The sequence below is a fragment of the Pinus tabuliformis genome, chromosome 4_2 (assembly GCF_031772625.1).
Source record: "Pinus tabuliformis cultivar Carrire ecotype Pingquan chromosome 4_2, CPIR1, whole genome shotgun sequence".
In the NCBI taxonomy this organism is placed as follows: domain Eukaryota; kingdom Viridiplantae; phylum Streptophyta; class Pinopsida; order Pinales; family Pinaceae; genus Pinus; species Pinus tabuliformis.
Window position 1 is genome coordinate 302,100,894 of NC_142304.1, and position 17,939 is coordinate 302,118,832.

At 38.9% G+C, this 17,939-nt stretch overlaps 1 protein-coding gene across 1 annotated transcript in view; it reads right to left on the reverse strand.

Annotated features, from left to right (window-relative positions):
- The window catches only part of LOC149169187 (peptidyl-prolyl cis-trans isomerase FKBP53-like), an 89,118-nt gene that overhangs the window by 27,752 nt on the left and 43,427 nt on the right, over positions 1–17,939 (reverse strand). Inside the window, exons 5-7 of the mRNA XM_089428600.1 lie at positions 16,076–16,511; positions 15,563–15,857; positions 15,388–15,475 (exon numbers count right to left, since the gene is read on the reverse strand). Coding sequence (XP_089284726.1) covers positions 15,388–15,475; positions 15,563–15,857; positions 16,076–16,511 — 819 coding nt within the window. The remainder of the gene's footprint in view (positions 1–15,387; positions 15,476–15,562; positions 15,858–16,075; positions 16,512–17,939) is intronic.

The window sequence follows — 17,939 nt, forward strand, 5'->3', positions numbered from 1 at the left end:
AACCCCATTTGACTAATATAGATTCTTTGTGCTTCCAATTGGCATGGGTAACATGAGGTAATTAGACTATAGTACTACAACAAACATCAAATATGAGAGTCCACGAGAGGCCATCTATGCTTGACCAACACAACCCTTACAAACATATAGCCTCATATGCCAAGACAAGTCATGTCGCACCAGTGATTAGTATATGTCCTCCCTGATTAAACCGCAACATATTGCATCCAAATAGCACAACATATCTCATACCATACCTTCTTACTCTTTCAAATCCTCTAACTAGTCATCTAGCAAGAGTTTCTTTACTTCAACCTCAAATGTTAGCAGAGATAGCACCAAGGGATGTTGATCACCCCTAACTAAGGCATGCCCCCAAGAGGTCTAATATTTTTGGTCCTCAGTTCTCTACATTACTTGCATGTATCTACATTATCACTTTTTTTCCTTAATCCATGTTGTTAGATTCTAGATTTTGGATCTTTTTAACATAGGCTAGATTTGATTATTTCATGATTCTTCTAGGAATGTTTGTATTCTCACATTGTATTATCATATCAATCTACTTAGTAATCAACGTGACATATTTATGTTCATTTTGTTGAAGAAAGTGTAACTTGGTTCGGTCTTCATAATGGCATGTAATTATGACTGATGTAAATGATGTAATAAAGAGAACAAAATTGTTATTGTAAACTTGCTTCATGGGTTTCATGAGCAAGTGATTTTAGAATAATGGGATTTGTCATTTAGAGTCTAGAATTAATGTCATGTATGAAGAGCTCTTCTTGAGCCTATGTTTAATGTATACAAGTCTATAGAAATGTCCAAAAACCCTCCAAAGACAATCACAATCCCTCTTGAAGAAGTCGGCCTCCAAACAAGATAAAAAGCAATCATGTCGGCTCATATAAGGAGACACAACAGTTCACTGTCATGTCGGCTTAATATGTAGGTGGAACGACTATAAATACCAGCGAGGGTCTGCGCAAAAGAACAAGATGCAAAACTCGGATTCTCTGTAATTTTCGGACGAGTACAGGAAGTACAGATTTTTGATGGGTACAGGAAGTTCTGATTTTCGGATGGACAGCATCTTTGTGTTCTTCGGATGGGTACCACAGAGATGTAGTTTTCGGTCTCCTCATGGTCTTAATGAATACAGTCTCAGTGATCACAGTCATCACTGAAGCAGCGTTACATTCTCGGCATATTTGTGAAGAGGAGGATATTGAAGTGACACTCTCTGTCTCGGCCTACATTCTAGATGCAGTCATAATCTCGGCATAGAAGTAATCATGTAGACACAGTCATGATCTTGATGGAGGCATAGCTACAAGGTCATAATCTCAGTGAATCTAGGTGCAGCTCTCATATATACATACATATCTCAGTGCACAGATCTCGTTGTTTTGGTGTAGATCTCGATGAAGGTGCAACAGAGTTGCAGCAGTGATGATCTTGGTGATGGCCTCAGTGTTGCAGCAGTAATGATCTCGATGGTGCATTAGCAATGGCCTCAGTGTTGCAGCAGTGATGACTTCAAGTAGCAGTGATGATGATCTCAACAGTGACAAAGAAGAGGATTGGTGTCTTGGTCTTGGATTGGCCTAATAGGTCAAGGGTCGTGATCTTGGTATTCGTCAATTGGAATCTCTATAAGAAGAATTTTGTGTGAGTTTTCCTCTCAAAGAGTGAGAGGTCTTGGCCCTGACAGAAAGCCAACAACTTGTGTTCTTGTCTCTTTTGTTTTGGTAACTATTTGACGAACTAAGAAAACACTCTAATAATATCAAAAGAAGACTATGCTAATAAGAAAAAGTTAAAAATACCTCACAAATAGTTATCATGGCAAGAAGAATCTTATTAACTTAATTTGCCCTAGATTCTTCAACATGGCATCAGAGCTAAGATGAGTAGTCAAAGGAAGGGCATAAAAGAGACATTCAAGGATCAAGCTTCAAGAAGGGCATCAAAGCAAGTTGAAGGGCTTTGTGTTTCAAAACCTACATCAAAGATTGAAGGAGACAGTGTACAACAGCAAGTCAATTTAGTCCTCAAGTGAGACTAATTTGATCCTTATCTGAATCTCGGATAATTTCATAGTCTCATACTACCCACAGTCTCGGTGTCAAGATCAAGTAATCTCAGTCAAAAGACGAAGCGTTCTCGGGTACATGGCAACAATTTCGATGCCTCCCACAGTTTCAGTCTATGTCATACAGTGATCCCAATAATAACATGATCTCATCATACCAGTGATATTCACTACCTCAGATTGAATCCTTTTCTAAAAAGTATACAGTCTTGACAACTCAGATTCATGATGCATACTCGATGACATATAGAAGCGGATCATCTATATCATAGTGCTCAGAAATAGGTCTAGCTACCATAAGGTGATCATAGCAAGTAACTTTGATCCTCTATGATTCTACATGATGTTGGATACTACAAGGTTCACTTGTGTGATAGCAATACAGTGCCATCTCAAATCATAAGGATCAGATGTATAAGTCGTAGAAACTTGAAGGCAAGCTTCCTATCATTACAACAAGGATCTCATCCGGAGGAAGCATCAATGCATCTGCTTCAACCACTTTCAAAATGATCAAAGTGAAGATTTTATCTTCACATGTCAAGTAAGTATTTTTCATTAATCAATTTGGTAAAATGACTTCATGATTGCAAGGAGATCTATAGGTTGGATGGGTCATCAAAGGTCCTTGCATGGAATAAGGAGGACTACCATAATCCTCATAGATAAGAGAAGCCAATGAACATATCAAGGAAAAAGGTCTCCTTTGAATTCATGGGAGGGAACTCTTAAGGTCCTCTCATCCCTATGTAGCAGGCGAGGAGACATAAAGGAGATATATGAAATACTAGAAGATATATTCTCTGAATAATGCAGAAAAGAAGGTCATATCACTTAGACATGATCTACACAAAATTGAAGGTATCAAAGAATGAAGGGATATCTTCATAAGATCTCAATTGGAGATCTGGGAGAGATGATAAGAAGATAATCATCATTGTTCTTAAATACACTAACTGATAAGCAAGGTAACAAATATCCATAGACAAGGAAGTTACCTCATTCGACAACTTGTGGTCTCTATGCTAGATAGAAAAAGACAAGTTGAAGGCAAAAGTGTTGAAGGTTAAAGGACTCAAACATTTGCAGAAAGGAAATGGAGGATTGGTCCTCAAACAAGAGGAATGGTGGTATGGAAAGATTATGAAAAGAAAGCTCATATTGTCGGTGGTTTGAGGATTGGTCCTCAAACATATTGCCCAGAAAATTTTTGTTTTTGCTATAATAGCATTTTTCCTGAGTGGGCAATTCATTTCCCAGGTAAGCTGACAAATTAATTTAATGAACAGCATATTTAAAGGGCAGAAATTCTGTGTGTGCATATGTGAAATTGGTGTCTATTTGCTTCAACGGAATTTATTTTTAGTTACCAGTTAAAATCCCTGCGGTGCATTTTATTCAGTAAGCCATTGTTTAGATTAATTTACAACAAGTAAATTACTGAGAAATAACTTGCCAGTTGCTAGGATGAAGGAAATTTAACAACTAGAATGGCACACAAGTGTCCTAAATTGGTCTTCAAGCCCTATTCTTGCCAACTATATGCATTGTACATATTTCTTCATACAGATTTGCCAAAACAAGACAATGACCTCACTTTCAGTGAGTCAATTATCGTTTTCCAGCCTCACAACCAGTGAAATAGATCAAAAATCACACTCAAGAGTAACAATTGTAAACCTCCCTATAACACAATACACAGCTACCATCCAAGTTATCAACAAGCAGGTCACTCGACCAATAAAACACATTATGATGCATGTAGGAATATGTGTAAACAAAATATCCATATAATGGTTCAATATTCGCCCCTCCACATTGTTGAATTTTTGAGCAACTAGGGAGAAATTCACCTAAAAATCACTTTATGTGGTTAACCCCTTTCACCCTTGAAGCGAATTATTTCTCAAGAGCAAGTTATTTTTCATAAGAGAAAAATTTATTTCAAAAATATTTTATAAAGCAATTAGACATGTGCAAAATAAAATCACTTAGGTGATTCAGTTAGACATGTGCAAAATAAAATCACTTGAGTTATCTAATTCGAATGGATCACTCTAGGAACTTCCAAACCGAAGTCAAAACAAGTCAACACAGTGAAACAACCTCCCTGCAACTTCGTCAACAAAAATTTGTCCTCCTTTCCTTCGCACATGTGAGAGAGAAGAATGCCCAAAAATGCGTACCCAATCATAAGAGAGGAGAGAGAGTTGTGAGATGAGATGATGGTGAAAATGACTTGAGGTCTCCTTCAGTTATATGCAACATTGAGGATGAGTTGGGGGTTTGAATACCTTGTTTTGCTCGCTGGTCGGCCTTGACAATTTGTCCATAATATAAATAAATTCATATCTTTATTTGTACATGTCGAATCGGATGATCTTTAAATCAATCCTACACCTCTCAGAGAGAGGAATCCAAGAAAAATATCAGTGGTCATAAATAAGATGACCCATGTGGAGTTTGGCCCTAATTGCCAATTTTAACACTCCCTTTCAACTAGGGAGAACTCCATCTACTAATCCATCTGCCAATCGGTACCATCTATGCCTTCAATGCACTGCTCTGCTCTGCTAAACTATGAAGAAGAAGAAGTGATCGAGAATGTATCATACCATTCTCTACTGACCTTAAGTGAGTCCCAAATAAAAGAGTGTCTCATACCACTATTACTAACCCGAAGTCAGTTCCAATCAAAAGAGTGTCTCATACCACTCTTACTGACCCAAAGTCAGTTCCAATTGATCACAAATCAATATCGGTCATCCTAGCATAGGGAGTACGATAGTACACGATGCGTCCATCGGTAGTACTATGGTCCCTATCCTCATTTTCTTACTCATTGGCCAGATGAGAGGTACTTCCCATGAGTCCCAGACTACATGGGTAGAATGTCTCATTAGGAGAAGGGTGACCCACTCATCCTGCCTTCATGTCGCCAAGGGGTATCACATGGGAAGGCTAAACCACTCACCGTGTACACAACAAACAACTAGGGGAAGGTTGAACCACTCACCCTCTGGTTGCTCATCGCTCCAAGAAGTACCCCAAGCCCTCCGGAGCTCCCAGAGCTCAATGTCCATCCCATACAGGACCCTCATAAGAGGGTCTCTCCGTGACTCCAATTCGTTCTTGGAAGGCCAAGAACTTGACCTTCCCCAGGGGCTTTGTCAGAATATTGGCGTCCTACTCATCAGTCCCAATGTGATGGAGCCTTATTGCTCCTCGTTGTACCATATCCCGGATAAAGTGGTACCTAATATCTATATGCTTGGAGCGATCATGAAACACGGGATTCTCTGATAATCGGATCCCATTCTGGTTGTCGCAAAGGATCACGGTGGTATCCACCACATGGCCAAACAGCTCACTGAAGAGCTTCCTCAACCAGACAGCTTCATAGGAGGCCATAATAGCAGCTATGTATTCGGCTTCAGCAGCGCCCAAGGCAACCGATTTTTGCTTCCTGCTCATCCAAGATATCAAAGCAAAACCCAAAGAAAAACAACATCCAGAAGTGCTCTTGCGATCCACCACACTGCCAGCCCAATCAGCATCAGAATAACCATGCAGCCTCACATCTCCGGCAGTGTATCTTAGTCCATGAGTGATTGTGCCCCGAAGATATCTCAGAAGATTCTTGGCACCAATCGAATGTATATGATGAGGCTCAACCATATATTGGTTCAACGTGTTAACTGCAAAACTTATGTTCGGATAGGAGTTCACCAAGAACATCAGTGCTCGCATGATTTGACGATACTCAAAAGCATTTCCCAATTCAGGTCCAGCAGCACTACCACATAACTTCTTATAGTTAAGTTCCATCGGGGTAGTCACAAGCTTGCAGTCCACCATCCCAAATCTTTCCAATATCTTCACAACATATTTTCCTTAAGATAGGAAAATTTCCCCTGGCTTTTGCTAGACCTCCACCCCTGGGAAGTAGTGCATCAGTCCTAGGTCCTTCATCTCAAATTCAAAAGTCAACTCCCTCTTACATTTGTGAATGAGAGGGTTTGCACCTGTCAGAAAGAGGTTGTCCGCATAAAGTACCAATATGAGAGGTTTATCATAAACAACCTTAAAGTAAAGGTTCGGATCGGCTTCACTTCTAGTGAATCTCACCTTCATCAAATAGCTATCAATCCTCTCATACCAAGCTCGAGGTGCTTGCTTCAAACCATAGAGAGCTTTCTTTAACCTGCATACATGAGATTCCTGGCCATGAACCTCAAACCCATCGATTGTTCCACATAGACTTCCTCTTTGATCGAACCATGCAAGAAAGCAGTCTTGACATCCATCTGACGTAGGTTCCATCCTTGCGAAGCAGCAAGGGCTATGATCGAGCAAATGTCGTGTCGGGAAACAAGTGCAAATATCTCATCGTAATCCACACCTTCCTTTTGAGAGAAGCCTCGAGCAACAAAGTGAGCCTTGAACTTTTTTGCACTTCCATCAGCTCCATGCTTGATTTTGTAGAGCCACTTAGAGATGACAATCGATTTGTCCTGGGGTATAGGAACCACATCCCAGACATCATTCTTCATAATTGACTCGTATTCTTCATTCATAACATCCTTCCATAATTGTTGCTTCACGGCTTCTTCGAATGATGAAGGCTCATTTTGAATGATAGAGCTCATTACGATCAAGTATCCTTGATACCTGTTCGACTTCTTGCTTTCACGGAAAGTCCCCCTTGGTGCAATATGTCTCTCAGCATCTTCGAGAGTCTCCCTATGACATGAGGGTCTCTTGGAGGATGAGGGCTCTTTAGGAGGATCAATAGGATCTATAGGTTCATCAACATTCAGCATCGTTTCATCTTCTTTTGCACCCTGTTTTCCGGTGTTAGCTTCTTTGTCCTTCCTTGGGATAGGAAGGTTGTTGATCTTGTTGAGGGCCATATCTTCGTCGAAGGTGACATCATGACTTATCTCAACTTCCCTTTGACTAGCCACATAAATTCTATAACCCTTAGAACTTTCACTATAAACCACAAAGATTCCTTTCTTCCCTGATGCACCCAATTTGCTTCTTTTCTCTTTCGACACATGAAAATACACGGGACTTCGAAAAAATCCAAAATGAGAGACATCGGGTTTCTTACAAGTGAACACTTCTTCGGGAGTCTTGGAGTCCAATGCTTGACGAGGGCATCAGTTTTGAACATACACGGCGATATTTGCAGCTTCAGCCTATAGGAACTTTGAAAGCCCTTGATCATGATGCATGGCATGAACAACTTCTACAATAGTACAATTCTTCCTTTTAGCTACACCATTTTGCTCAAGATTGTATGTTGTTGTAGTCTCCCTCTTAATGCCAGCTTCTCTGCGATAATCATGGAATTCATTGGATTCGTACTCAGTCCCATTATCAGTCCTCAATATCTTGATTTTCTTCTCGGATTGGTTTTCGATCAAGGCTTTGAAGTGACGGAACCAGGTGAACAATTCATCCTTCCTTTTCAAGAAGTAGATCTAGGTCTTCCGAGAATAATCATCTGTATAGGTGAGATAATATAAGTGACCTATCAAAGAGTTTACGGGCATCATACCAGATATGTCGGAGTGGATCAATTGCAATATTATTGTGGTCTTGCTATTACTTGAGGGGAATGGTCCCCTTGTAAGTTTTCCTTCAGCACATCCCGGACATACACCTTCATGCTCTACCTTGAACTCGGGCATACCTGTCACCATCTATCTCACATCAGGTAGAGCCTTATAATGAAGATGGGCAAACCTCCGGTGCCATAGTTCAGATTGTAGAGATGTGTCGCAAGGCATGGCTCCCAATGAACTTCCTCCAACTTGATACAAAGTGTCAACCCCGAACCCAAGAGTCAAAGCATCTTTGAATTTTCTTTTCCAAACACGTACCTTTCCATTGCCGAAATGGACACCAAGTTCTTCTTGAGATCAGGTACATATGTACTTCTTGTAAATGAATAGTGTTACCTTGATTCAAATTGAAGGGTGGCATTCCCTACTCCCTTCATGGGATAGGTGGCATCGTTTCCAAGGATAATTTCCAAGTTTGTCTCCTCTATCAGATTAGAGAGAGCTTTCTTGTATCCGGTGAAGTGCCTTGAGGCACCACTATCAATTAGCCAATTCCCCAAAGTATCCGGTGGAGAGGTAGTGGAGAGGGCTGATATAAGATAGTACTCCTTTTGCTTATTGCTAACAACATTTGATTCTTCATACCTGGAGTTCCTTGCTTTCTTGGAGGGTCAACCATTTCCTTGATATCCAGCATTCCTTTTTCCCTTGCCATAGGACCTGCCATTCCTTTGATAGTTGTTGTTGAAGTTGCCCTTGGAATGATTGTGATCATCATCATGCGATGTGTCCCTTCTATTTGGACACTCCCTTGCATAGTGGCCAAACTTATTGCAAACAAAGCACCTACCCTTCCTTCCTCCCTTAGATCCAGGCTTTCCATTGAAATGACCTTTAGACCCTGCATTATTTCTCCTTTTGGCATGAGCGGAGAATGCAGTGGGGTTGCTTCCTATTAAAAGGCATTTCTTGCTCCACCATTCTTGTTTCTTCTTGAATGCATCTCGACATCAATTCTTCAAACCCTGGAATTCGATCATTATAGAGAATAATGGTTCTAAATATATACCACTCGAGTGGGAGTCCTCCAAGGGTAGTGATAGTAAGTGCCCTGTCAGGAATGACCTCTCCAATCAAAAGTAGATCATTCTTGATCTCAGTGATCCTTAATAAGTAGGATTGAATATCCTCGTCCTTGCCCTTTTTAATATCCAACTTAGTTTTGAGAGTTAGAATTTGATTAGCATCACTAACCTTGAACATGTTGATCAGCCTGTCGTAGATCTCCTTGGAGGTCTTCAATTCGGAGATGTAGGCCACCAAACGCTTGTCAATGGAATCTCTGATAATCTTCTTTGTTTTGAATTCATCCCTATTGTACTTGGTCTTCGCAGCAACCGGTGCATATGAAGCAGGCTCAAGGATTTTACCCTTCACATAATCCAACACTTCTTGTTTTTCCAAGGTCAAATCAAGAGACATCTTCCATCCATGATAGTCAAATTTGTCATGGAGCTTGTCTTCAACTGGGAAGTGGGATGAGGAACCCATTGAGCCTTTTGTCTTTGTCCAACTGTCTTTGGTGATTGCTCTTTCACTCTTGCTTGGACTTTGTCTTCACCTCACCTCTGATACCATGTTAATTTTAGGTAACAATGGTATGTTCTATGCTTGAGAGCAATTTTACTTAAAATTCTTTATTAGTCCAATATCAATATCCAGTTTAGTAATCACATCAACATGATAGTAAAACGCAGATAGAACATAAACATAAACAGTAGAAGACAAGCCAAAAGAAGAGGACACAAGATGTGGCACTAGCCAGAGACAAACCCCAACGTGGGGAAACCCTTGATCAATTCTTCTTATATTCTTTGATAGTTCAGCACAGAGAGAGTACAATTTACAAATCTGATAATTTATGACAACAGCAAAAAGCCCTAACTAGAAAAGTCAACGCTAGTCAACAGGGCAGAATTCTTCCTCTATTCTGCTCGCTCAAACCCAGTCAACTTCAACCTCCAACAAGTGTAATCAGCCCAAAACAGTCTGAAAAATTCCAGCCAAAACTGGTCAACAAAAGTCAACCCTACGACCGGCCCTAGTACAGTCAAGGCTAGTCAAAGGAGTGGTCAGATTGCCTCGGTTTTAGTGCCCAAATCTGCGACCTACTAGGACAATGATGCATCACCCAAACCGAAGTCAAAATAGGTCAACGCTTGAAGTCAACACAATCAAGCAGCCTCCCTGTAGCTCGATCAACGTTGGTCAACACAGTCAACAGAAATTTAAACTCCTTTCCTTGGCACGTGTGAGAAAGAAGAATGCCCAAAAATGCGTAACCAATCACAAGAGGAGCGAGAGAGATGTCAGATGAGATGATGTTGAAAATGACTTGAGGTCCCCTGTTATATGCAACGTTGAGGATGAGTTGGGGGTTGGAATGCATGTTTTGCTTGTTGTCCGACCTTGACAATTTGTCCATAATATAAATAAATTCATATCTTTATTTGTACATGTTGGAATCAAATGATCTTTAGATCAATCCTACACCTCTAGGAGAGAGGAATCCAAGAAAAAATATCAACTGTCATAAATAAGATGACCCATGTGGAGTTTGGCCCTAGTTGCCAATTTTAACACCACATGTGGAGTTTGGCCCTAGTTGCCAATTTTAACACCAATCAATATCAAAACTATGTTGTTGTTATGAGTTCTATCACACAGAGCGAACCTCGATCATTTGAAGAAGCATAAAAGCACCAAGTACGGAAGGATGCCATGGCAGAAGAATATGAATCCATTATGCAAAATGGTGTATGGGAAGTTGTTCCTAGACCTCAGGGCAAATCAGTTGTGACTTCAAAGTGGTTGTTCAAAATAAAACATAGCATGAATGGCAATATTGAAAAATATAAAGCAAGGTTTGTGGCTCAAGGATTCTTTCAAAAAGAGGGAATTGATTATGAAGACATATTTGCTCCTATTGCTCGTTATACCACCATTCATTCTATTATTGCTTCAGCTGCTAGTCAAGGATGGATGTCAAGACAGCTTTTCTCCATGGTGCTCTTCAGGAGAAAGTATATGTTGAAAAACCTCAAGGCTTTGAGGTACATGACAGAAGAACCCATGTATGCAAACTGAAGAAAGAACTCGATGGCTTAAAGCAAGCGCTCAAGGCTTGGTATTCTTGCATTGACAGCTGCTTAGTAAAGTTGGGATTCACGAGGAGCAGTGTTGATCCAAACCTCTACTTCAAAGTTGTACAAGGTATGCCTTTGATTTTGGTATTATATGTTGTCAGACTGTTTTTGGCAGGTAATGAACTTCTGATGATTCAGTGTAAGAGGGAGCTTGCCTCTGAATTTGAAATGAAAGGCCTTATGATGATGCACTTTGTTTTCGGCCTAGAGGTCTGGTAGAGACCTGGCGAAATTATTCTCTCCCAAGGGAAGTATGTTGTAAAGCTATTGGAAAGGTTTGGAATGGTAGAGTGCAAATCCATGAGCAATCCCATGGAGATGAACTTCAAGAAACTCTATGGTGATGAAGTTGGACATGATTTATATAATCCATCTAAGTATCCTCAGTTGATTGGAGCATTGATGTTTCTAGTGAACACCCGTCCATTTGCTATGTTGTAAACACCTTGAGTCAATTCATGACCAAGCCTTTACATAATCACTGGGTTGTTGCTAAGCATGTGCTTAGATATTTGCATGGGACAATTAATTTTGGTCTTCGATATATTGCTAGCAACATAAATTTGCATGGTTATACTGATGTTGATTAGGCAAGCAACATTGTTGACAGAAAAGGCACTTCAGGATGTTGTTTCAGTTTGGGATCTACCATGATCTCTTGGATGAGCAAGAAACATAAATCAGTTGCTCTCAATTCCGCAGAAGCTCAGTATATTGTTGCTAGCTTAGCTAGTTGTGAAGTTGTCTAGTTAAGAAAACTTTTTGGAGAGTTATTTGAGCAAGTCCTGGATACTACAGTGATATTTTGTGATAATATGACTGGGATCCGATTGTCTGAGAATCCTGTATTTCATGATAGATCCAAGCACATTGAAATCAGAAATCATTTTATTTGAGACATTTTACAGAGAGGAGCAGTGAGACTCCACCACATTCAGATTGATGAGAAGATTGTTGATACACTTACCAAAGAACTGTCGAAGAAGGAATTTCTAGTCTTCAGAGATATGCTTGGATTAAGAGATGTACCTCTTCCAAGTTCGGGACCCAGCTAATCAAGAACACTGAGATGTGTGCTCTTTGCCCTGGTTGAGCTCCCAAGGATGAGGAATTGAGCTAGTGAGCTCCTGGGGATGAGGGACCTCCAATCAAAAGTATGCCCCAGTCATGCATCTTATTTCCCACCCATCTGGCCAATGGGTGTTGATTACTTGAGATCGGATGTTGATCCTTACCAGTCATGGTAAGTTGTATCTCGCTCAAATTTGAAGATGTTGGTTTTCTTGAACAGCATAGATGTTGGTGTTCTTGAACAGTGTGGATTCTTAGCCTTTGAGCTAAGCTATTGTGGATTCTTAGCTTTTGAGCTGAACTACTGTGGATTATTAGCCTTTAAGTTGAGCTATTGTGGATTCTTAGCCTTTAAGCTGACCTATTGTGGATTCTTAGCCTTTGAGCAGAGCTATTGTGGATTCTTAACCTTTGAGCTAAGCTATTGTGAATTCTTAGCCTATGTGTTGAGCTATTATGGTTTATTAGTCTTATTGACTAAGCGGTATTCATTCCGAGTGGTAGCATGACTCTCCCCGATGGTATTTGTTCCAGGTTGTAGCATGTGACTCCCTGATGTCAGGTGGAAGCAATTGGCTCCCCGATGATTATTTGGACCAAGTTGAAGCTTGAGACTCCCTGGTGAAGGTTTCGAAGCCTTTATTTGGTTGAGCTTGGATTCAGGGTGGTAGCAGTAGCTCCCCTGCCATGAGTATTCTTCTTCTTTAGATTCGAGAATGTTCAGCATGAGTCATGATGATTTGATAGGTATAACAGTTTTAGCTCTATTGATGGAAATTCCTCCCTAGTTGAGAATTTTTTAGCAACTAGGGAGAAATTTCCCTAGAAATCACGTTATGTGGTTAACCCCTTTCACCCTTGAAGCGAATTATTTCTCAAGAGCAAATTATTTTTCATAAGAGAAAAAGATATTTCAAAAAAAATTTATAAAGCAATTAGACATGTGCAAAATAAAATCACTTAAGAGATTCAATTAGACGTATAAAATAAAATCACTTAAGTTATCTAACTCGAATGGATCACTCTAGGAGCTTCCAAAACACTTAATTCGAGGAAGGGATTTTGCCTCAAAGATTTCTATATATTGAAGAGAAATCTTCATTTGCAACACATTGAGTTCTCTCTTTCTCGCTTTGGTGATCTATCTCTCGCATTGATGATCAAGCCCTCGCATCAGTAATTTATCTCTCTTATTATCAATAGCATATCTATTACATATTTACAGATCTCTTATCATCATTGGCAGATCTCTTAATATCAGTAGCAGATCTCTTATTATCAGTAGAAGATCTATAGCAGAATTGCAGATCTCTTATCATCAATGGCAATCTCTTATTATCAGTAGCAGAACTATTGCAGATTTGCACATCTCTTATCATCATTGGCAGATCTCTTATTATCAGTAGCAGAACTATTGCAGATTTGCAGATCACTTATCATCATTGGCAAATCTATTGTTTGACAGATTGTCATGAATATAATTTATGTAAAAGTAATAAATATAGATAATAAATAATAATCATAATAATATGTAAATAAATAATAATTAGTTAAACAAAGAGGCATGTCTAAGGAGACATGATCGTTCATAAAGGGACACCTGCTTGGTATATAAGCAGGCCCCTCATTCTCATTTGCATCATCATTCTTATTCATACATTTTAATATATATTCTTGTATCTCAATGGAGATCTACATATTCCAAGTCTTCTGGAGTATTTGACCTGAAGAACGAACTTTGTTTGTTCCACAGATCTATTATCTGGCAGATCTATCTTTTGGCAGATCTATTGACAAATCTCGGAACTCTAGTTCAGCTCTCGCGCCAGTGCTTTCTGCTCTTGTTATTTGTTGTTGTTAATGCTCTCACTCCAGAGAAGTATTATTGCAGTTGGTATTGCTCTCACACCAGAAGTATTTAGCTCTTGTATTGATCTCACTCCAAAGATATTGTATTCTTGATATTGCTTTCGCACCAGAGTTTGATTGCTGGTATATTGCCCTAGCTTCAGTAACATTCTAATCTCGCATTTGGAAAAGATTGCTCTCAGTATTTAGCTCTCATACGCGTGCACTTTGTTCACGCACTTGTGTCTACTGCTCTTGTTTTGGAAGCCTTTGGAGGCTTGTGGTGGTATTTTGAAACTGTCATATTAAAAAGGGTGTTACTACTATTATTTGTAAAAAGGGTTTTGTACTCTGATTATGTATCTCTGTTGTACATTTGAAGACGATTTAATGGAAGAGCATTTTAAAAAGGGCTTTCCCCCCATAGTGGGGTTTTTCCCTGATCTTGGACCAAATCTTGTGTCTTGCTGTTCATTGACTGTCTTCTATGTTTTATGGTCTCAGAAATTAAATTTTAAACCTCCAAAATTTAACACACATATGGGCCACTGGATGGAATGGATCCACAAGAGTAAGGGACTCTTTCAGCAGGCATTATTTCCTCATTAGCACAGGGAATTCAACCATGTTGCTGATATGTCGTCAAAGGAAGGTCTGGCAATGACTCCGGGTCTCATCAAGTTCTCAGTCTTCAGGGAGGGGCACCACATAAAATCGGGTTTTTTCCCTTGGAGCTGATGGATTGATCCACTTATTTAGTTTTTGTTTTTTGTTTTTTTTTGTACAACAGCAAGGTTTCTCGACCCACCTTTTTGGGGGGTTTAAATCTGTCTACTTGGTGCTGGTATTTAGTCAGATGACTATATATATGTGTTTTTTGGTGGGTAATCTGACCAACTGGGTTGATGGATTTGTTTTGTCATGATGAAGAGTAAGTCTGTGTAAGTGTTTCTGGGATGATGGACTTGGATGATCAGTGGTTTGATACCATATGGTTAAATGCTTGGACGTGCATATATGTTTATCAGTATTGACGTAAACATGGTTTTTTCTTAATGAAAACATGTTTGATTTTTCTTTCCTGAAAAAAAAATGAAAAAAGCTGGAATAACAAGTCGGAATGCATAAAAAAACCAGGAGAATAAAACCCAATACAGTTTGGGCAAAGCTACAAAACATCAGCAGAAAAGTCTCCATTACAACTTGTGCAAAGCAGGCCTTCAATGGTATCTACTTCCAGTGGGTAAATTCTCCCACTATTCTGAAAGCATTGGCCACTTGTCAATCAAATTAATCTAAACTCTTAATAAGTGTAAGGAAGCATTCTTTAACCAAGGTGGCAACTACTAAAAGGAATTTTGTCATTTGACCTATTTACGTATCATTATTTAATTCAGTACTGTTCTGAATGTAGATCTGCATAGAAAGTTCTTTTCATTAGTTGTAATATGGAGCAACTGTGTAGAAAGTCTTGCAATGACCTGAATTTCAACCTTGGAAAGGGATGAGTTTCCCAAACAGCATTTATGTTCATGTTCTATGGAAAAAGCATCATATATCCAAAAAAAACAAGTTGGAGAGAACTACACACCTAAGCGGAATTGGAATGGCTTGCGACCAATGTTCGAGTCAAAAATTTTTCCATTCTTCTTCAACTTGCCAGTATAATACATTGACACCTGTAGATAGCAATATTTCAAAGGGTGGCAATAAAAATTAATTATGCAAAAGACACTTAACACATTCATTGATGTTATATGCAATACCTTGTTTCCTGGAACAGCCTTCCTGCCATCAGGCTTCCCCATTGACAGTTCCTCAATCACAAGACCATTGGGGAAAGTTCTGATATTATTACCATGTTCGTTTTCTTCCAAAAGTTTTTCACTCTTCTCCACAGAAGCATTATTGACCTTGTCAGGAGTTACATTGTTAACTTCCATTTCTTTAGCATCTCCCTTCTTGGTTTTCGTCTTTTTCTTTTTCTTTTTGGCTTTCTTTGTCTCATTTGGTGTATCTTTAGCTGTCTGTTCAGTAGGATCACTTGCCACAGCAACATCCCTGTACATATGAAATACATACAATCAGCTTGTCATTCCTTTAAAACCTTAGAGAAGTACATAGATAAAAGAACTTGATTTTGTTAAGGCCCACAGATGACCACAGAAATAGGTTGATGGAACTAAAATTTACATCATGTAATAATAGAGAACAAAGGGCTTCAGATTATCTCATGGAAAACCTATATATTCAGTAAGCAAGAAGTAACATTAGCTCACTCTATCATTTGCTTTTTCTTTGGTGGCTCTGTTACACCATTTTCCTTGTTTTTCCTTTTAGTAGGCATGGGAAATCCATCTTCATCTTCACTTTCGGATCCACCTTGATTCTCTTCTTCAGCTGGTTTCTCATCTGATACATTTTTCATGCCATCCTCAGCAGGTTTGCTGCATGACTCCTTTTCAGTCCCAGGTAGAGACTTCTTCTTTTTCTTTTTCAAAACTTCTTTGGCTCGCTCTTCTGAATATTCATCTTCACTTTCAGATCCACCTTGATTCTCTTCTTCAGCAGCTTTCTCATCTGATTCATTTTTCATCTCAGCAGGTTTGCTTCCTGACTCCTCTTCAGTCACAGGTAGAGACTTCTTCTTTCTCTTTTTCAAAACTTCTTTGGGTCGCTCTTCTGAGTCTTCATCCTCAATCTCCTCTATCTTAACTGGAAATACAAAACCATCAATTATATGTATCGCCATGCAAATCACTCTCCACTATAAAATCATAACAACATGTTTGGGGCAAATGCTACAGAAGCCATGCAAATTATAGAAAAATATTACATTTATGCATCATAACTCTCCTGCAAATTATTATATAAAAATACAACAAATAAAATGTTTATGAAAAATAAAGAACAATTGAACAACTGGAAAGAAAAAATAGTGACAACAAAACATGTGAGCAATTTTTGAAGTGAAAGCATTAGATTAATTGCATTAGTCCTTTTGTAGTGTTTATGTACTTTGCAAGGGAAAGATTTTATGTTCACAAATTATAAATTGATCATAAAAAAGAGGGCCTAACAGTAAATATTATAGCTGTCTCTTGGCTAAATAGAACTGTGCAAATATAATCTTACCCTTCTGACACTTATTATTTTATTGCAGTATTACTTCAATAAGAATGCCACAAGCAGCCAAAATAACAAATGCTTTAATCCAAATTGAAGTTGTATCTGAAAAGAGAGACAGGAAACTTCAAAAGATCAAAGATGATCCAAGAAAACATCCTTCTATGCATATGCAAGCCTTGGCCTCTATTTAGGAATCCACACAATGAAAGAGTGCCATCTGATAATTGTTGATGGATTAAAATTGGAAATTCACACTGCTTCCGTTTAAAAACTGCTACTAGGACACAATTATTTGCCAAGTCACATTCAAAACAGTTAAACAAATAGTTTTCTCCATTCACATTCAGCAGGTTTACTAATAAAAAATTTAAAAAATGATCTGAGTCACATTGTAAGAACAGTCATATTGATATTTGTTGACAAGGTACACAGAGAAGAGAATGTTCTGATAGTTCATCAATCTTATGAAAAAAGATAGTTGTCATGCTTGTTAGAGAATCTGGGGCAAATTAGTGTTGTGATGATTCTCCGTGACTTGATAACAATTTGTGAAGTCTTTCTACTTTTTCTAGTTAACTTATAATTCTTCTTCTTATTATTAGTGCATATGTGTGTGCTTCATCAAACTACTATCAAAACAAAATAACAAGAACACAAAATTTGGCACTCTGCCAGGGACAAACTCTCTCCACTCTTGAGAGGAAAACCCTTTGTAAGATTTCTCCCATTGAAGCTTCGTATTTGAACAACTGCAAAACCCTAGACCCTTGACTCTAGGATCCTCCAAGCACAAGTCAAATCTTTCCTCTTTCTGCACTATAGCTTCCAGCACATGGTCCCCTCTGTCTTCAGGCTCTTGCTCCTTAGTGCTTCGTCCTTCTTCTGCTGCTTGTCTAAGTTAGGAAACCCTAGAATATTAGGGTTTCTTTACTTCATTATAGGGAGGACCTTCTTCGCTTTACTTGGGATACCTTGTAGACTTAGATGCATATCCGAATGAGGCTTCTCATGCTA